Genomic DNA, 21,598 nt, shown 5'->3' on the forward strand with positions numbered 1-21,598 from the left:
ACCAAAGTGTACAGCTGGCCGAGTAGCATATACATACATTTATATTCCACCCAGATACACGTATTCCTGTAAAATCCAGGTGTACCTGCTTGTAGGACTTCATAGATATGCATACATGTGTCATGAATACTGCCATAGAGGGCGGTGTACAAGCCTACCGATGACCTTGATCCCCGCCTTGGTCAATTGTTTGCGTTACATGTACATAAAATGACAACGATTGTCCTAGTATGTATGTTGTATGATGCTATGTATTGTCTCAGTTTTAGTGTAACAGGTACTTGGACGACGTAACACCCAGTTTGCTTCCTTCTGCAACAACCAAATCGTGACAAGTTACTGCATACTGGTTAGTGGTAAGATGTCCGTCTCATACTACAGTAGTTACACGTACACGTGGTGTCGACTAGCTGCAATAATTGTAGCGTCTTGTTGCGGTTTTGTGGGTTTTTTCGTCTGTTTTGGTGACTTTTTAAGTTTTAGTGTTTAACCCGCACTAAAACTTAAAAAGTCACCAAAACAGACGAAAAAACCCACAGAACCGCAACAAGACGCTACAATTATTGCAGCTAGGTGTCGACATATTGTGACGCTGACAGTTTAAAATGTACATATTGTAATTTAGACTAGTCTAGTTTGACGGCCCTCTATGGCAGTATTACGGTGAAAGTATGAAGTCAACGTAATACGATCCGTCAGGAAATAGACTTTTGAACTTGTCATTTTTTATAGGAGCTTGCACACACGACGATGGATCTGTAGCGGAGAGCGACCTGGCGAACCCGCTACAGTACTGCATCTACTTCCTATTTTGCCAGCTCTGTTAGTATTTTGCTAGCTCTGTAGTGTTACTAATGACATATAAGGATATAATATACGGAGAAACAACGACTGGATCTTGCAGGCTACATATGTGTATGTAAATGATTGAAAATTCTGTGTGCGCATAATGAGCCATGGGAATATAATGATCCATGATTTAACTTGGGAGTGATCCATGATTTAAGTGAAAACATCATTTACCAATGACAATATTTATAGCAGAAAGATGTTCCTTATGATTTGCATGTTTAACTTTTTATTATCCAAGTACTTACTAGTACTGTGATTGTCCAATCACAATCTTCATCTCCCTCAGGGTCGGAGGTAGTCTGTAAGATACAGACATTCATTCCATGCTATCAGCCACTGCCACTTCTGCACTCACCAGCATCAGTACTATTCTATGGGATTATGCCTGGTTACTGATGTTGGAAATTACATGGTTAAATTGGGTAGATTAGTACTGTTGTGGTTAAGAAGCCTGATAGGGCTGAACAACATGACATATCTTACAGTCTAGGTTGGATGCATTATTTTTGTAGGTGTATAATTGCCACATTTATCACAACACAGTGGACTAGCCATTTGACATCACCAGTTGCACTTGATAGAGGGTCTGACCACATTTTCACCCAAACTTACTCTAAATGTAACTCCATAGCTTGGTCGCAAGTTACAAGATGTTCCAGCAAACTACAGCTTCACCAGGAACTCAAATGTTCAACTTTGATATTCTTGAGGATTCTCGGTAAACCAACATGTCACTAACAAGTAATTCAATGGTCATATTATCAGTCAAGGGGATGTCAGCAGGTCAAAGGTCATTGTAGGGACAGTGCACAGTGAATTATAAATATCTAACTTGGTGACAACAACAAAATGTATTTATGAAGATACTATGGATAATTATGCAATACAGTGTCCTGTCTGTATTTACCTTGGTCATTTAATTACTGTAACATCCCAGCAGACACAGATAGTATTTTGGCTCCAAAAAAAGGCGATGAAACTTATTTCCATCATGAATTATCTGTAAGTCTAGCATAAATTTAAGTGGAAATCTGTGCGGAGAAATAGTGAAAGTACCTGAGACAATCATCTTCGTTGTTTTTTTTTCGTATAACTGTCTTTTTGTCTATAACATTCTGATAAACAAATCTATGGGTAAGGTTGCTATGTTTGTTAACTTTTAGAACATGTAATTTGTGGTAGCTAGGAGGATAACTGACAAAAAAATACATAATTTTCTGTGCATGCAAAAATAGATATTTCTTGAGTATGTCTGAAGAATCATAATTTATTTTATCCTTCTACAACAATGGTAATTTTAGTATGTTCTCTATTTCACAAGTTTATGTAAACCTATTTTTTCCATTTACAGAAAAATACCAGCAATGTATCAGATTCTCACCATAGCACAACTCAAACAGTTGGATAGATATGAGCATAATGCAGCCGGAAAAACATTCCTTGAGAACGTTTTCCTGGATCATTACTGGAATTGGTTGGTCAAAAAAGTGCCACTGTGGCTATCTCCTAACCTTATGACTCTCCTTGGCTTAGTTCTGAATATTTTCATTGTCACTGTTATGCTGCACTTCTGTCCTACTGGTACAGAACAGGTAATTTACATATTAATAATATTCAAATCATAGTAATCTTATAGATTCTTTACTTTATGGCATCCATTCAATGATTTGTGTCATATTATCTCATTTTAGCCCAAAAAGGTAAATTCATTTCATTAGAATTTGGGGTTTTAGTGTAATTCAGAAAGAGAATTTTGTGTTTGGTTGTTTTATACTTATGGAAAATTTACACCTCAAATCCCTCTCCCCTTCCCCCTAAAAAATAATAATAATAATAAAATGTAATTGAAGAATACCTGGTCTTCAAACGCAATATGTCTTCACATTATCTTCCATGTACATCCCTCCGTAGTCACCATTTTAAGGTAAATTTAATGTGAGCATAATGTGATGTAATGCAATATGATGTGGTGCAATATAAATTAATAATAATATGCTGTAATGTTATGTAATTTGAATTTGAATTTAAATTTATTTAGTAAAAGTTTATACAAGTACTATTAAAATACAAGGTATATGAAATCACAGCAGATAAAACAAAAGTATTTTTAAAAACACATTTGAATGTAGTCCTCGTATTTGACCTTTAAGGAAAGGAGAATTGAAGTTTGGTGTATTTATTTTTAACATTGTGTCTTGTTGATCTTGTACAGGCACCTCGGTGGGCTTATCTGGTCTGCTTTGTTGCATATTTTGCATTTCAAAGTCTGGATGGAATAGATGGTAAACAAGCAAGGAGAACAAATACGTCATCAGCACTGGGTGAATTGTTAGACCATGGTTGTGATACATTTAGCTTGAGTAAGTTTGCCAAGTGTTTTACTACCCTACCACCCCTAACTACATGTAATAATCTAACCCATCCAGATACTGATGATAAGACTATACCAAGTACGATATGACATGGGGTAAAGGGTAAGGTTGTGTAAAGGCTACAAGAACCATAGTGCAATGTCATGCAATCATTATTTGAAAATTTAGTTGTTCTAGAAAAAATATTCTTTCTTGGTAGTGTCTTAGCCCACTTCTCTTTCACATGGCATTTAGTTGAATTATTTTGATTCTTACATAAGTACTCACTCCCTGAAAAAAATAAAGCTACACTGGACCACATTTCAATGAGAAATGGCACCAGGGATGTTCACCTTGTGCAGGGGCATATGGGTTTTCGTGTGAAATGCATGTTAATTTTATGAAACATATATGGTTACGTTCATTATAGGACCACATATAAAAAAATACATGTTGGCAATTTTTATCTTCAAAATTAGTCTGAGGGGGCTAAAATAAAATTTGGCCCCAAGACCCTATTCTTAACCATTGGTTAAGCAATGAAAACCCATGAATCCATGATTATAGTCAACTTCCATTGATATGGCCTTAGCAACAGCCAACAATGCCAGTATATTTTGCAAAGATAACAACATTTTTGGTTAGTCAGGCAAAAAAAAATATCAAAACATGTATGCAAATATGCCTATCAACAAGACCATGTCCATAGCAACAGTCAGAACTTTATGTATATTGTAAAGATAACAACAGTAATTGGTAGGTATATGTAAGGGCAGCCTTAATTCTGTTTCTCATGACCCAAACGACCCTAAATGTCTTCAATCAGATGAAAACAATTAAATTGACGCCCTCTATGGCAGGGTTAGGAAACCCATGAGTGCGTATCTGAAAGAAAATTATTGTTTATCGCTGAAATTTGGGCAAATTCAATAAAACAAACAGTTCAAATGTTCCTTCTGACTTTACTTGCCATTTCTAAGTCATTCAGAATGTTAAAATATGATTATAAATTGAAAATATCACCAACAAGTACTCATAAACTTACCATTTTTTAAAAAAAATTATTTTTAATTTTTAACAGACTCACAGACCAATCAATTTAAAGGTTTTTACATAGAATTAAGGGCCATATGTGGATAAACATACAAAAATGGACAATGTTACATATGCCTGGCCCTAGCAACAAGGCCACACCCATAGCAACTTCCAAATGAGGATATATATTACAAAGATAATAACAGGGATGGTTAGGCAAGTGGATAAACATTTTAAAGGGACATACATATGTGTCTAGTAATAAGACCATGCCAATAACAACAGTAAAATTGTGTATATGTGAAAAATAACAATTGGGATGGATATATATATAGGCAAGTGGATGAACATTCAAATCTTAACACAGAGATGCCTAGCAACAAGACCGTGTCCATAACAACAACCAAATGGATAAGGGTGTAGATGTACAATTCAAAGATAACAACATGGACGGTTAGGCATTCGGAGTAACGCTTTACAAGTTAATACATACACTGTGGAGTTGTACTACAACTAAAGTTGTGTATAAATTATTTACACATTTGTAAAGTCAAAATCTAGGTCATTCAATAGTGACACCAGGCTGTATATATACTATATTAGTTTCTACAAATGAACTTCAGTCTACCAAGTGATCTCTTATACAAATCTATGACTGTTTAAATACCGGTATGTATGGAACTTTAGAAAATGAAACATTGTATAAATTTAATGACGTGTGTGTATCTTAAATTTGTATTTTCCAAATCTATAATTAAAAATAGCACCAATGGCATTGTAGCGTTTTTAAATGTTTATCCACACATCTGATCCATGCTATGTATAGGTGTTCATTTGCAGAATGTTTATCCAGTTACCTATCCAACCCTATTGTTATCCTTTGCAATATTAATGAGTTATTTACATAATTAATGGTTTTGCAGTAATTAGGCTATATCTTAAGAATGCACACTTTAAATTAAATGTAATTTAGTACATACATTAATGATAACAAGGTGCATGTGTCATCAAGTTTGAGAATACCGTATAGCTTGTAATTGTAATTAGTTATTTGCATAATTAGTGATTTTCAGTAATTAGGCTAGATCTTAAGAATGCACACTTAAAGATGCACTCATCCTCTGGTGTTATATGGATGTGTGAGCTGATTAAAAATATGCACTTCTGATCGCAATAGATATATTACTTAATCGATAAAATAGAGAAAATATCATTGTATACTAGTAGTAGTACATGTATATTTTTGCATGTCATACCTCTCAGTATCGAAACAATAAACGGTTCATGCATATATTCGGAACAGGTAACCTGTGGGGGTCAGCTATGAAACAGTGATGCGAAGCCCAGGGTTAGTCGAATCTCCACTAAATCTACACCAAGCTGTACGACATTAATACACATACAATTACTGAAATTTAACTAGCAAATTACATTTACCATCTGTGAAACAAGTGAATATATCCATCGCCCTTTTGTAATAAAACTTGACGAATCTCATAGGGTGAACAGATTACACTAACCTAGATCGTGGTGGTGTCTGTGGATGGTAGGCTGGTAGCCTGAATGAGAATGAATGGGTACTCTTAGGTAGGTTTTATTTAAGTAGACGTGGTAACAAGGACAAAAATAGTTGACAAAACAACTACTTGAGTGGTAGACCTGATTGATATTTTTTTTCAAAATTATTGCCTAGTATTAAATTGATTTTACTGACACGAAAGAAGAGATTCAGTTGAGGTTAACTATACGAAAAGTCAAATTTACCCACCTTTACCCAACCTTTACCCTACCTGTGACCCACCTAACTACCATCTCTGTCAAGGGATACTACGAGACAAAGTGATACTTCTGACTCCACAGTCCCAGGGGAGAGGTCACCGGAGGTGAATTAAGTCAAAGGTGTCACTTCGTCTCATACTCACCACATTTACACATCCTCTGCTAAAGATTTACCCCGGTGGAGCGTATAGTGAACTAAACTCTAGTGAAAGTTACAGTGGGTTGAAAATACAGCAAACTCAACTTTTACAGAAGAGGATATGAACAATGAGTTCCAAAGCTACATTTTATTTATTGATGTAGTAACTAATGGATATGCAATATCATGTCTGGTAGCGCAGAATTTTTCTTTCGACAAGGCGTGAAGGAGCAACAATGCAAAGTTTTGCCTTTACTGAGGCATTCAGTTTACACCTGGTATAAACATATTTTTGATCAATAGCATAGCATCAATTGAATCATAACTATACAAAGTTATGTATTCGAGTGAATAGACCCAATTATTCTTATTTAAAACTATCGTCTAGTCTCTCACTCACGCCATTATGTCGTATGCATTGTCTACATTTCTACTAGTATAGCTATTTGGTTGGCATTACATGTCAATTCATAGGAACAACATGAATAGACGTGTTCTCCACTGTTACATTTGATTACGTTATTTCTTCGAAATTCTAAAATAAAACAGAATAAAGGACAATGTAGTATAAAATAAAGATGATAAATTCAGTATCTGAAGAATATCTTTTATAATATTTCAAAGGAACAATATGAATATATGCATATTTAGTTTAGTTATTCAGCGTGAAGGCACTCTTACATTCGATTATGCAACGAACTTCCTCTTGGTCAGTCATGAATAAAGGTTGAAAGTAACAGCAGAGACACATTCTAATGTACCACCCAACCCCAACCACCAACCCACCAGAAAAAAGTATCTTAAATCAAATTTTATTGCGCTGTTAGCTATTATTCCACGTGTTTTAGTACTCAAAGAAAATCTGACATTCAAATCCTCGATGTAAACAACATGGAATGTACCCTTCTACATCTTTTGGTAATTCTCATACACAAATAACCTTCATTGCTGGGAATAAGTAGTCACATGCCAACTTCATGACTAAGTCTATCTCATTTTGACACCATTGCAAAGTGGGAAATTAATAAGCACTCATGAAATGCCTTTAACAACGATTCATTTACTTTTTAACATGATATTTCTACAGAACATAGAGGGAGAACTGCATACAGAACAAATAACAAAAACGTTTTAAAGTAGCTGCCATATTGAATTTTTCCATTGCTCTAGAAAGTATCTCAATTGGTCAAAAGTGGGGGTGAAACATTCTGAAGGTTTCTAAAGGTGTTTTACTGAGTGATGTTTCTTTTCTATCTAATATTTGCAGGAGGTCCAAATTATGTAACTTGTATGCTAATATTGAGAGGTAAAATTTCAAATTTTGTGTAGACCTAAACGTGGACTCTATATCCTGTGTAGAATGTACCTGTCCAGAATTCAATATTACATGTGTAGATACGTATTAAAACCAGATGCCAGATCTGAAAAGGAATATTTTTAATGTGTGTATGTACACTTGATAACAAGCCACACCAATATGCCGAAATTGGTCAAAAGGACAGATAATTTGGCAAGGGTCGTTCTATGCAATAAATGAATGCCTTTATTTTTTTACGATGCATGTACCCATGAATGTACATGGGCAAGGAAGCCACTGAGGCTTTTATTAGACCCCTTACTGTTCTGAGGTGTTATCAATGCACACTTTAAAATGATTAATTGATGTAGTCACAATAACCCTTTCTGGTAAACTGTTCCAAATGTCTATAACATATTGACTGGAAAAATATTTACGTATATCCAATCTGGATTAAAATAATTACTAAGTAATCACAATGATTTAATTGGTGTAGTAATAACAATAACCCTTTCTCGTAAACTGTTCCAAATGTTTACAACATGTTGACTGAAAATATATTTTGGTATATCCAATCTGGATCAGTCTTTAAATCATTTCAATCTATATCCCCTTGTTGTCGAAGTAGATACTTTGATAAATACAGCTGGATCAAGGAGAATGTGTAAATGGAAAAGTTTATACACTTCCAGCTTCAGACTCGGTGACCAAGTACTTTTTGAGATATAAGTTTTTGACCAAAAATCAACATTTTTACACCTAATTTGCATATCACTCATGGAATCATGGTATGCTTAATATTTCTTTGTCCATACATCCCTAGATACATTCCCATTAAATTTCAGCCCAATCTGCTCAGTAGTTTTGGAATTATAGATTTTTAACCAAAAAGACACATTTTTAGCCCTAATTTGCATATCACTGATGGAATCATCCCGTCATGGACAAATCTTACTTTACATCCCCTTAAGAATGTTCCCACCAAATTTCGCACCAATCTGCCCAGTAGTTTCTGAGTTTAAGTTTTTTGACCAAAAATCACATTTTTTGACCAAAATCACACATCTGTGATGCGATCATTTTGATTTGAACAATTTCCCAACTAGACACCCAAGGTAATGGACCCACCAAATATCATGGCAATCGGTTCAGCAGTTTTTGAGTTTAAGTTGTTTACACACATACACACACACACACACACACACACACAGACAGACAGACAGACAGACAGACAGACAGACGCCGGGCGATCCCTATAGCACTACTGAACCTCAGTTCAGTTGTGCTAATAAAAACCAACCAGAGTATTCATAGTAACTGAAATAATTCATGGTTGGCGTACATTTTTGAAAGAATAGCAATCAGCAACATCAAACAATACAGGAAATCAAATAAACCGGAAGCATCATACATAACATGCAAATGATATGCAAATAAAGAAGCCAGAATTTATAATATTGTGATTAAAATGCAAAATTATATAACAGTCTACAAGTTTATAGTCTACAGGATACCCATAAGTACATTTATACAGATATAAAGTAATCGTACAGTTCACATATTTTAATTTGCCATCAATATACAGAAAAACCATGATTTTACATCATTTATGAAATTGCTGCAAACATTACCCTTAATATTGAAATAAAAATTGCCAACATATATTTTTTAATTGCTCAGATGATGGGGAACACAATGAGATATGTTGGCAAAAATTAACATGAATTTCACACGAAACCCAAAAATCTGCCATATGCCCCCGCACCGGTAGTGACAAATATGCACGTTACTGGTACTCTCTTATATATTGCCCTCTGGTATTCATGCTCTGAGATTGTGTAGGGATGGTTTGACAACTCTAACCTTTTTGGAGCAAAGTTGTGATAGTGTACTGTAAACCTAGATATTTTCACCACTAGAGAATTTTGCACAACTACATTCTTCGACATTTTCAAATACTAATTTTTATGAATTGCTAAGCCAAGTGCACTGTTTATCAACAAAAGAGGTGTTTTAGTCACTACTTATTTTCATATTTTTTTTTCCAGCAAAATAAGTGAAAGTAAATCTTTAGTGAATATGTCCAGGTTTACAGGTATATTTACAGATATTATTTGCCAAAAATTACTATGTATGAGTATGACATTGGAAGATATAGGGGAAATGAAATTCTACTATATATACATATCGTCATTAGGACTACATATACATATTGTCAAGACAGTGATGCTTTTCACAGTGTGTTGTTGCTTAGCTGAACATGAGACTACAAACTTATCAATCATTGAGTTCTGGTCTTTATTACTTGAACAAGATGATCTTTTTTCTTAAACCATATAATACCAGTGTCATTGCATATCATCTCCCATATCCTGCTAAGTATTGGTGCATATTTTGGATACTGATGTACAGGCCCTTACATTGAAAGAAAGGAAAACTTGAATATGTAACCCTGAATATACAGACCCTTAAACGTATATTTCTGACATATTCTTGACAATGCATACTGGGAAATTCTATTGTGACCTTCAACCCCTTTCTTTTCAGTTACAGCTACAATATCTGCATGTCTGGCACTACAGTTAGGATCCTTCAGTTATGTTATTGTTATTATGTATGGTGTCTTTGAACAATTTTTTTCACGATGGCAAAATGTCGTCACTGGAACCAGAGAATTTGGCCTGTAAGTGTGATTTCTTTAATTAGTAACAGCAGCAAGAGGAAGTGATCAACTTATCTTTTCACATTTGTGAACACACTAAAGCATGACAAAATTAAGTGTGAAAAACAAGGACTTTCAGAGGTAGACGTAGACTAAATGACTGAACAAGATTTGTTTATCTAAATTCTGCACATCATTATGTATTTTGATATTTTAGTCAATGATCCTGATAGTGGTCTGAATTTAATGAATGTTATCAAATTCATTCCATACAATTGTTAGCTTTGAACGCCAACCTATGTAATCTATATGATTGTTAGCTTTGAACTCTGTGCTCTACCGTACGACTGTCAGCTTTGAACGCCAACCTATGTAATCTATATGATTGTTAGCTTTGAACTCTGTGCTCTACCGTACGACTGTCAGCTTTGAACGCCAACCTATGTAATCTATATGATTGTTAGCTTTGAACTCTGTGCTCTACCGTACGACTGTCAGCTTTGAACTCCAACCTGTGTAATCTATATGATTGTTAGCTTTGAACTCTGTGCTCTACCGTACGACTGTCAGCTTTGAACTCCAACCTGTGTAGTCCATGCCATTGTTAGCTTTGAACTCCAAGCTCTACCGTACGACTGTTAGCTTTGAACGCCAAGCTCTGTAGACAGATATTGTTGAGCTGACAACAAACTCACATTTATTACATCAGCTGTGTCTGCATCAACATGGAATGTTTGAAATACTATTAGTCCCGTAGTTCAAGAACAGTAACCGCTGGTTAACAACACTAGCTTGCCGAATGGCTGATATCCTTAGTGGGATAGCAAGCACAATTGGACAGTTTTAGAAAGCCTGTCAACTGGAACATGTGTGCATCGTAGCTGGCAGGTAATCAAACTACACCAGTACCAAGCTGGGACAATACTTAGAAACTGTTTCCAATAAAAAGCAAAACCCTAAAAAATGAACTTTTCTTCCACATGCTTTCTTAGACTAATATAAAGTATTTCTACCTATCTCGATTGCTACAAACAGTAGTATTATGTAGACTTTCCTGGTGTTTAGCAAAATTACTGATTCAGTAATCCATATTCTTGGTTGGTAGAACCAAAATATGGATGTCTTAGTACAAAAATATAGGCATAGAATTGACAAAAAGTGTATGGAGGGTTTTTAAGTCTAGCTGTCTGTAATAATCACCAAAATTGTTTCACTTGGCAAAAATTAACTTTGTGTTAATTTCTTTTAGGGTTGACCATGTGGAAATTGAAGTATACACAATGTTTATATTTCTACTACCCGGCCTATTTGGAGGTCATGTGTGGAATGTGCAGGTAATATATTGCTCTACAATAACTTTGGTGTACAACAAATGCAGTTGGGGGCTATGTCTTCTATAAAGGCTTGTTATGTATGTAGTATACATGGAAAACAGCCAAGTGATGTACTAAAGTTGCTGTTTTGTCTCCAGTTCTTATTAAATCAAATAAAATTGTCAGAATATATAACATCGTAATTTGTATTGTCTATCATTGCCAGTCAAATGAATAAACCACTTGCCTCATAACCACTTGTCCATTTGGTGTCTTACTACTTCATTTGTGGTTTAAACCAAGCCGAAGGCTTCTTGTCAATCAGACTGACTCCAGCGAACAACATAGATTTTCGTTGCACACTCTAACACTAGCCCCATCCTCACTGGACTTCTTGAGAGACAAGTTGATAAAATGTAAAGAACTATCAGAATCTGTGTTAGTAAACCATAGTATTGAATTTAACTTTTGTGCTGGGACAAAAGTTAAATTCAATACTATATCAGTTTGTGTTTAGGAGAAATGGATGGAAGGTCACTCAGTAGAAATCTGTTACTTTAATAAAAACATACCAACTTGTTAATTAAACTATTGTTTTGTCAATATTCTTGATACCAGATTCCATTGATTGGCCTACAGCTGAAGATGTTAGCTGTCAGTGTGTACTTCTGCTTTACAACATTTGCATGCAGTCGTTACTTGTCCATTTTGGTGTCGGAGGGATTCAAGATGAAGACAAGGGTAAGTCCCTATGAAATCAGTCTCAACTATCTAAGATGAAGGCAAGGGTAAGTCCCTATGAAATCAGTCGAAACTATCCAAGTTGAAAGCAAGGGTAAGTCCCTATGAAATCAGTCGAAACTATCCAAGATGAAGGCAAGGGTAAGTCCCTATGGAATCAGTCGAAACTATCCAAGATGAAGGCAAGGGTAAGTCCCTATGGAATCAGTCGAAACTATCCAAGATGAAGGCAAGGGTAAGTCCCTATGGAATCAGTCGAAACTATCCAAGATGAAGGCAAGGGTAAGTCCCTATGGAATCAGTCTCAACTATCCAAGATGAAGGCAAGGGTAAGTCCCTATGAAATCAGTCGAAACTATCCAAGATGAAGGCAAGGGTAAGTCCCTATGAAATCAGTCGAAACTATCCAAGATGAAGGCAAGGGTAAGTCCCTATGAAATCAGTCGAAACTATCCAAGATGAAGGCAAGGGTAAGTCCCTATGAAATCAGTCGAAACTATCCAAGATGAAGGCAAGGGTAAGTCCCTATGAAATCAGTCGAAACTATCCAAGATGAAGGCAAGGGTAAGTCCCTATGGAATCAGTCGAAACTATCCAAGATGAAGGCAAGGGTAAGTCCCTATGAAATCAGTCGAAACTATCCAAGATGAAGGCAAGGGTAAGTCCCTATGAAATCAGTCGAAACTATCCAAGATGAAGGCAAGGGTAAGTCCCTATGAAATCAGTCACAACTATGATAGTTTCATTAAGGCCATACTTTAAAAAGGAAAAGTCCAGTCAGACTTATTTCTGCCTTTAGTACACTTGTATTGATTACTGCTATCAAATTAAAGGAAAAGTCCAGTCAGACTTATTTCTACCTTTAGTACACTTGTATTGATTACTGCTATCAACTTGAAGGAAAAGTCCAGTCAGACTTATTTCTGCCTTTAGTACACTTGTATTGATTACTGCTATCAAATTAAAGGAAAAGTCCAGTCAGACTTATTTCTACCTTTAGTACACTTGTATTGATTACTGCTATCAAATTAAAGGAAAAGTCCAGTCAGACTTATTTCTGCCTTTAGTACACTTGTATTGATTACTGCTATCAACTTAAAGGAAAAGTCCAGTCAGACTTATTTCTGCCTTTAGTACACTTGTATTGATTACTGCTATCAAATTAAAGGAAAAGTCCAGTCAGACTTATTTCTGCCTTTAGTACACTTGTATTGATTACTGCTATCAAATTAAAGGAAAAGTCCAGTCAGACTTATTTCTGCCTTTAGTACACTTGTATTGGTTACTGCTATCAAATTAAAGGAAAAGTCCAGTCAGACTTATTTCTGCCTTTAGTACACTTGTATTGATTACTGCTATCAAATTAAAGGAAAAGTCCAGTCAGACTTATTTCTGCCTTTAGTACACTTGTATTGATTACTGCTATCAAATTAAAGGAAAAGTCCAGTCAGACTTATTTCTACCTTTAGTACACTTGTATTGGTTACTGCTATCAAATTAAAGGAAAAGTCCAGTCAGACTTATTTCTGCCCTTAGTACACTTGTATTGATTACTGCTATCAATTTAAAGGAAAAGTCCAGTCAGACTTATTTCTACCTTTAGTACACTTGCATTGATTACTGCTATCAACTTATACATATGATTTTAAATGGTAAAATTAAAAAAAAAAAATGTGTATATTTCATTGATAAATAAGCTAATGTGTATATTTCATTGATAAATAAGCTAATGTGTATATTTCATTGATAAATAAGCTAATATTTGTTTTACAGAGAGCTGTGTTAACACCTGTACTGTCTATGTTACCTGTGGCATTGCTAACAGGACTAATCTGCAGGTTATCAGACAATACATTATTGATGTCATATCCAGGACTGTACCTACTGCTACTGGGTAATGTTGCCACTAAGGTCTTGAACAAACAATTGGTAGGTATTTAATAAAACTTCTTGTTTTGTATACTAATGTTCACACCTGACTTCTACTGGCTTTTAGCACTCTTTCAAATTATGAAAAGTTGAAATTTCTGAATCAAGCTAGAAACACAGCAAAAGTCATAGAAAATGTCTTCCGTAGAAGGAAATACAGTGGCATACTATAAACATAGTTAAGAATATGTTTTACTTTTGACACTTTATTTTTTACATATTTATCTAACACCTATATTTTTCTATGAGTTGATGTTCAATATAACATACAAGGTGTAGACCACTGGGCTGAGAGGTTTTCCATTTACTTTTTAGAGAATGAAACCTATTTGAATTTACTTCTTCACTATTATAAATAAATTATATATGTATATATAATGATGTAATGTTAAAACTCACAATTGTCCAAAATATTAACCTAATTGTGTGAGTTTTGATAATCTTAGCAAAATAACCAATTACATCTATTACAAAAACCTAGGAATAACCCTTGCATGTAGCTATATGGTACTGTTTAGTTTTATTTTAGAATCAAATTGTGACTTTTCCAATTCGGTTGTCTATCTTCTACAGATTTCCCTTTTAGTACAAGCTGATGTCGACTTACTAGACTGGATACTACTTTGGCCAATGCTCATGTTACTCAACCTGTGTCTACATAACATTGTAAGAGAGACGATTGCCCTTGGTACATGTCTGGTAAGTATCAGGTAAAGTGACAACTAAATTAGTTATGACTGGTAAGTCGCTGTTAACAACTGAATTAGTTATGACTGGTAAGTCACTGTTAACAACTGAATTAGTTATGACTAGTAAGTTAAAACGTTCAAAATTGTCATTACTTATCTCAATTTTTCTTTGATATTACTGGCACTGGTATAATTATGTTATTCTCCAATATTTTTCTTCATTCAGCAGGAAAATACTTGTCCAGCAACTCTTAGTGACAAAGTTCCCTTAAATCACTCATATTTTCTTTGGCTGAACAAAGATAAATATTAGGGAATAACATCTAAATACTAGTATAGAATTACTATTCTGATTACAATGAGTTAGAAATATTATGTAATAGTTGTTGAATCATTTTTTTATTTCATATTATTATTTAATTGGTAATTTGAAGTTAGATTTTCTTATTTCTCAATATTCTGCTTATTTTGTCAGGTTTTAACATCACTAGATGTTGGCACAACTTCTGGATTTATTATAAAACAGATGTGTGATTACCTAGGGGTTGATTTCCTGTGTATCTCTAAGAGACTGGTCAAGAAAGGCTGATTCAAAGAACCTGACATATACAGAGCCAGTACAGAAATACAATGATGGGTTTTATAAGATTTGTCACTGCATACATTTTACATTTAATAATGCCAGCAGGGAACTAAAATATTGAGTCAAGCTGTTTATGCATATGTCTATCTCTGTCTGCCAGGAGAGCTTCTTCTACCAAAATCAAGCTAATCACTGTCAGACCTCTCTCAAAATGATGAGATAGAACTGATGATGAGAAACAAAGATTTATTGCTTATCAGATTTTATTGATAGTTATTTATCTTAATTTCAACATATTCCAGCCTACAGTAATAAGTACTGGACAACTAAAAAAAAGTTTTACAAAAATCAACTTAAGTATCAAAATATTATGAAATTGATGCAGACTATTGTGCTGAATTTTATTTCTGAATGTATATTGGAGATTCGGAAAGCCAGGCTTGGAAACTATGAAATGTATACCGGTTTAAAAGTGACCATATGATGAGGATTGGGCATTTGGGGGGATTTTCAATTTATTAAACAATTTTTTCATGACGTGCTTCTTGAAAAATCAATGTGAAACAACACAGACCAATTCTAAATTGCAACAGACTGATAAATGTGTAAAATGTTAGTTATTGTATGTACAATAACAAACTTTTTTACACATTTTGTAGCTTTTTGCTCTGTATTGACTTACAAACACAGATTTGGTCTATGTTGTTTCACATTGATTTTTTCAAGTCGGAAGCCATGATAAATTTCTTTTAGAAATTAAAAATAAAAAATGTATACCCAATCCACATCCATATGGCCACTTTATAGTTTAGTTGCTATTCATATAGTCATTCTGTATGATCTCTTTCTCACTCGGTGGAGACGATTGTAGTACAAATAGGGACAAGACTAGATAGAGGTTGGTCTGCTTATGTATATTGTTGTCGGTGGCCGAGTGGTTGGCTCAAACGCCTCTTACCTCTGCAGCCTGGGTTCGAACCCGCCAGTCGGCTCGGCTCGGTTTGATTAAATTTACCACGCTGTAAGTAAAAAGAGTGTCGTTCAGTTTGACTCTACCGAACAACGCAGGTTTTCCCGGGTACTCCGGTTTCCTCCTGCATTAACACTGAACTTTCCTCCTGTTATTGGGCAATGCCTGTTGGATGGTTAAGAAATAAACAAATAAACTAATATTAATTATTCGCTACCAGGTTGAAGCATAAAACATGAGTGGAAAGAGTGACAGATCTTTCAGGCGATGAAATGTATTATTGGTCTTCAAATTAGACATTTATCTTCAATTTTGTGCTATATGCTAGCTAACCATGTACCTTCAATTTGCCTTTTTTTATCAACAGAAAACATTGAAATATCTGAAAAATCTTCAAACCTTGAACACTTTTTTTAAAATGTGGTGCTTAAATTCAGTTTTTATGTGTAATCTTTTATTTTTGGAAAATTTGTAAAAGTAACTGAGTGATAGCTCAGACGAGATTTACCATCATGTTTCCAAGATGTAAGTCGTTAGAAATTCACAAGAATATAATGCACACTTTGATATCTCTTGGATTTTTATAATCAGATAGTTTGGAAAACATTAATCTAGAAAAAGTGCATCGAGAATGAAAATTTTAAAACAAATTGAGATACACCGTTTTGTACGTTGTAATATATTAACTGTTTATTTGTTCCTACATTTTATTACATATGTACCAGAGATTACTTGCACTGGTTTTCGTGCATACTAGTGGTATTTTCACTGCAGTGCAATACTGAAAACATTATTGCATACCTGCATTGAAATGAGGATGCGATTATTTGCAACACACAAAATCACATGATCACACTGTATGATTTTTGTGGAAACTTGCCATAAACATATGTAACAATAACAGAACCCCATGCCACGTGAGTTCCAGTTTGGGTACTCGGGTATTTGCATGAGTTCTTGCAGTATTTTCTGCACCAGTGTATTAGTTTTAAAAAGCCAATTTTCACTTAAGAGTCTGAAGGTATGACAGAATTATTATGGTATTTTCCATTTATTGCAAATTGTCAAAAGAATTTGAAGCTTGCCTTTTTTTTTTCTTTTAATGAATATATATCAGAGACTGAATGTCATTGAGGAATATTTGACTGCATGTATAGAATTGTACACAAACTAGACACCAAGTTGGTAGACAAACCGTTCAACCCATTTAGCTGTGATATTGCCATTGAGGAATATTGTATAGAACTAATATATAAACTATATAAACTAGCAAGTTGGTAGACAAACCACTCGATCCAGAGAGTTTAAGTGATATAGGGTTATACTGTTGCTGAGTGTTGTTTATCCTGCTAACATGCCTCAACAGGCTCATTTTATGATAGCTGTACATACTCTGACTGTAAATATCGTATTTGTTTATTGCTAGCTAGCTTCAGTTTAAACACCTTCATCGTTTGAACAACTCGGATTTTGTTGATATATATTTTATGAAGGAAATAAAACATTAACACGCACTTAAAATTTACCGACGTCTTTGTTTATGCATGCATGTTTGTACATGTGTGTGTGTATGAGTACTTCCCTCCTTCCTGTAGTGAACTTCAACTCACCACCCTGATATATATATGTATATTCTCTCTCTCTCTCTCTCTCTCTCTCTCTCTCTCTCTCTCTCTCTCTCTCTCTCTCTCTCTCTCTCTCTCTCTCTCTCTCTCTCTCTCTCTCTCTCTCTCTCTCTCTCTCTCTCTCTCTCTCTCTCTCTCTCTCTCTCTCTCTCTCTCTCTCTCTCTCTCTCTCTCTCTCTCTCTCTCTCTCTGTGCCAAACCCAAACATCCCGCTGGTGGCGCTCTTCTAACTAACTGACAAGTACTAGTATCCCGCACCCATACAACTGCTAGTGTATTTGCATATGTTTTTACTATCATCCCAGAGACGTTGCTCTTCCGTGAGTGTAAGTTAATCAACATACGTCCATAGATATATGTATATCAATGATAGCTTGAACATGTTACAACAAGTACGACTTGTGTTTTAGTTTTAATTTGTTGTGTCTTTAATAGTTTGCCTATAACTTAATTCCGTAGAAAGTTATTGATACGTTTATTCCAAATGATTCCAGTCAGTTTTCCAGACTTTTCTTCCCAAGTGGTATGTTAGATCCATTGGCTCTATAGAAGTCCATATCTGCGATAACTGCCTCACGCTTGTATTTCTTATCCGAAGTATCACGTACCCCCGAGGTATCGAGATATTTGCCGAAGTACGAATTAGACAAAACGGGTATCGGTCGCCCCTTCTCCTGTAAATCGTATAAATGCAGAAAAACAACTTAAAGTTACATTTCTTATTTGGTGGCTATGTACCCACTTTGTCTATTTTCGTCGATATCGAATAACCATTGTCTTTGACGAAACAACCTATGAATAACATGTCGTCGTCGTCGTCGTCACCATGCGTCATCACAGCCGCCATCATCATCACCTCTCTGTGTCTGTCTCTGTCTCTGTCTCGGTCTTTTTGTCTGTCTCTGTGTCTCTGTGTGTCTCCAAGGGGGGGGGGGCTTTAGTAGCATTTTGATGGTCCACAGGGGGCATAAAATATTTCCCTTGCGATTGAACCACAGATACTTGAGACCCGAGATATGTTTCACAACATAATGAAATATCGATATGTAAAAAGGGGCAAAATAACATGTCAGTCCACACACCGCTTATATTAGTTACATGATTAATCGCTCTTTCTCTCAATCCGTTTCTTCTCCCCTACTCACCTCAGCACCGACTGCCAGGTTGAAGGCAGACATTCTGTCATCTCTCCGTCGTTTATTTTCATATCCATCAGGATTTCCAGAATGAAACATTCGATCATAAAGTAATCTGTGTGTATGCTATGTAAAAAAAAAAAGAGAATATACCAGCTTATTGAATTTACAGTTTTAATTTTAGCTCCCGAATGGAAACTCGAGTGATACTGGGCGTCTGTCTGTCTTTCTGTCTCTCTGTCGCTCTGTCTTTCTGTCTCTCTGTCCGTATGTCTGTCTGTATCACTAATATAATTTCAGGATACCCTGGTTATTTAAACGAGATTTGGTATAGACATTCTGTGATCTAATGGGGAGGTTTTGGTAAACACCCTTAGAATAGTACATTGGGCAAAAATAAAAAATTTTGGTAAAATAAGAAACAATTCTAGATTATGATGAAATTTTAAGGGAACGTAATATGTCAAGTGCTTTGCCAAGTGATTTGCGACAGTAATAGTTAATAATATGAGAAAGAAGTGCACAAATAGCGATGTTGGTGAAACAGAAATAAACCGTTGACATTGGTCGTACACAACGCTAGTGAACTTTATCATGTTATGTGGAAAGGCTAGGTAATTTGACCAGCACATACGGATGATTTCGTCCGAAGGAAATGGATAGGCTATTGCCATGGTTACAAAGAAGCCTCGTCCACCTGCCTCTAAATAACGGTCAACTACATGCTTCAAAAGATCATTGAAAATCGGGTTCGTATGCTGGCAACATATTCAAATAACACGGAAATATACTTAATTATTCATCATAAATGTCTACCGCTGTAATTCTGTTCCGTAAAAATGTGTGGATTGGTTCGGAAATGACGTCAAAAGCTTTCACATGCGCCTATGATCAGTATATCTTAGATATCACTGAATATTCTTTTCGTTGCGTTGTTACTGGTTTGATTAGTTGTTTTGCGTATGATTTGTAGTTTTTTTGGCAAGTTTTAAAAAAAATTATCGGTAAGCAAAATGAAAGTTGAACTATTCATCTGCATAAAAATAGTAATCAACATTCTAAATAATTACTATTTATAGATAGGCGACATAAGTGAGGTTTATTTCGATCATTTTCCTAGTGTAAATTAACGACCACAAGAAAATTGTGTCGTGATTTCCATGAAATGTATTTTTTGCGAAATAAATAAATAAAGTAAAAAAACAACTTTTTGAAACGATTACCTGTTTAGTACAGCTATAATAGTTGAAGGACGAAGCTCTGTGGTGTAGTTCGTCCATGTTCAGTAACACTCTGATTTCTGTGGTCTTCCTGTGTAAACGGGAATACGATGAAACCTAGCTATATGTGATGCTTGGCTTGTCGACTATTTATTTCTCCTGTATCTTGGAGCAACTTGCTTTGCGTTTTCTTCAACCCGACATAGTCCATTTTTCAAAGAGGTACGTCAATTTAGAAATGAGACGTACACTAGTTTATAACTCCACTATTTGAATGCTTTCTTTCTAGTTAATGATGTATTAAAGGTTTCTGTATATCGCATTTGAATTAATGTTATCAGACTTATATTGATGACGTCTGTCAGACGATACCGAGTATGAACTCTTACTTAACTTGTTTAACCCCCACCCCCACCCCTACCCCCCGGACTAACCTTAGGTTTGGAATCGATCGTTCTTGGCAACTAATAATATACAGAGAATCGCAGGTGCAGCCTTAATGATAATAATATATACTTTATAGACATGCGCACTGGAAATAAATACATATACATATATTACCTACTATATACATACCAGTACCAAATATGAAATGATTCAGAAATACATTACTAGTAATTTGAGCTGTACAAAGCAGCGAAATTAGTGACTAAAAGGCTATCAATAACATTGTGTTAAACCCTCTCCCGTACCCAACACCCCACCCCCACAAGCTAGTCATCAACCACCAGTCAGACGGATGTACGGACCGTTTATTGTCATGACGTTATCAAACTTTTTTTGTAACATTTCAACTATATACCTGTAAAGAATATGTTTCCAAACAACTTCAAGGAGGGATTAATTCCAGTGCCATTCATATAAACTTCTTACATTATACTAAGTGCCCCATACATATTGTTTATGGTTTAATGAGATCAATAAAAAATAATTTCTGTACACTCCTATCTGCTCCTGTGATATTTCACCAAAAATTACTGTTTTTAGCCCTAATTTCCATATCGCATCATGTAATTAATATCACTTGATCTGTACATCCCCAGAAACGTCCCTGTGAAATTTAAGCCAAATCAGTACTCTTGGAATTACAGATTTTTCACCAAAACGACACATTTTTTATCCCAAATTTGCATACCGCTGATGGGATCATCATATCATGAACAACTCTCAGTCTACACACCTATAAGAACGTTCCCGCCAAATTTCAGATCAATCTGCGCAGTATTTTTTGAGTTTCAATTTGTTGACCAAAAATCACCCAAATCACACACCGATGG

The 21,598-nt window shown here is 35.1% G+C and overlaps 2 protein-coding genes across 2 annotated transcripts; one reads left to right on the top strand and one right to left on the bottom strand.

The window, feature by feature from the left end:
- Positions 1-782: 782 nt before the first annotated feature.
- On the top strand, positions 783-15,951 carry LOC144438193 (choline/ethanolaminephosphotransferase 1-like). The gene is made up of 9 exons (XM_078127237.1): positions 783-915; positions 2,204-2,444; positions 3,065-3,212; positions 10,001-10,136; positions 11,365-11,449; positions 12,047-12,169; positions 13,943-14,098; positions 14,672-14,797; positions 15,263-15,951. The coding sequence occupies exons 2-9, from the start codon at positions 2,217-2,219 to the stop codon at positions 15,374-15,376; spliced, it is 1,116 nt and encodes a 371-aa protein (XP_077983363.1). The 5' UTR covers positions 783-915; positions 2,204-2,216; the 3' UTR covers positions 15,377-15,951.
- A 2,339-nt stretch (positions 15,952-18,290) lies between these two features.
- Positions 18,291-20,462, bottom strand: LOC144438320 (uncharacterized). The gene is made up of 3 exons (XM_078127385.1): positions 20,325-20,462; positions 19,111-19,227; positions 18,291-18,639 (listed from the first exon to the last, which is right to left on the bottom strand). The coding sequence occupies exons 1-3, from the start codon at positions 20,379-20,381 to the stop codon at positions 18,460-18,462; spliced, it is 354 nt and encodes a 117-aa protein (XP_077983511.1). The 5' UTR covers positions 20,382-20,462; the 3' UTR covers positions 18,291-18,459.
- Positions 20,463-21,598: the final 1,136 nt, after the last annotated feature.

This window comes from Glandiceps talaboti, chromosome 7 (genome assembly GCF_964340395.1).
Source record: "Glandiceps talaboti chromosome 7, keGlaTala1.1, whole genome shotgun sequence".
Lineage (NCBI taxonomy): Eukaryota > Metazoa > Hemichordata > Enteropneusta > Spengelidae > Glandiceps > Glandiceps talaboti.

Excerpts from the sequence above, each read along its gene's own strand:
- LOC144438193 (XM_078127237.1), top strand. The coding sequence starts at position 2,217 with ATGTATCAGATTCTCACCATAGCACAACTCAAACAGTTGGATAGATAT. Across the intron at positions 11,450-12,046 it reads GTCATGTGTGGAATGTGCAG|ATTCCATTGATTGGCCTACA; the intron begins GTAATATATTGC and ends TCTTGATACCAG. Across the intron at positions 12,170-13,942 it reads GATTCAAGATGAAGACAAGG|AGAGCTGTGTTAACACCTGT; the intron begins GTAAGTCCCTAT and ends TTTGTTTTACAG.
- LOC144438320 (XM_078127385.1), bottom strand. The coding sequence starts at position 20,381 with ATGGACGAACTACACCACAGAGCTTCGTCCTTCAACTATTATAGCTGT. Across the intron at positions 19,228-20,324 it reads ATTATAGCTGTACTAAACAG|CATACACACAGATTACTTTA; the intron begins GTAATCGTTTCA and ends TTTTTTACATAG. Across the intron at positions 18,640-19,110 it reads ACCTGGCAGTCGGTGCTGAG|GAGAAGGGGCGACCGATACC; the intron begins GTGAGTAGGGGA and ends TACGATTTACAG.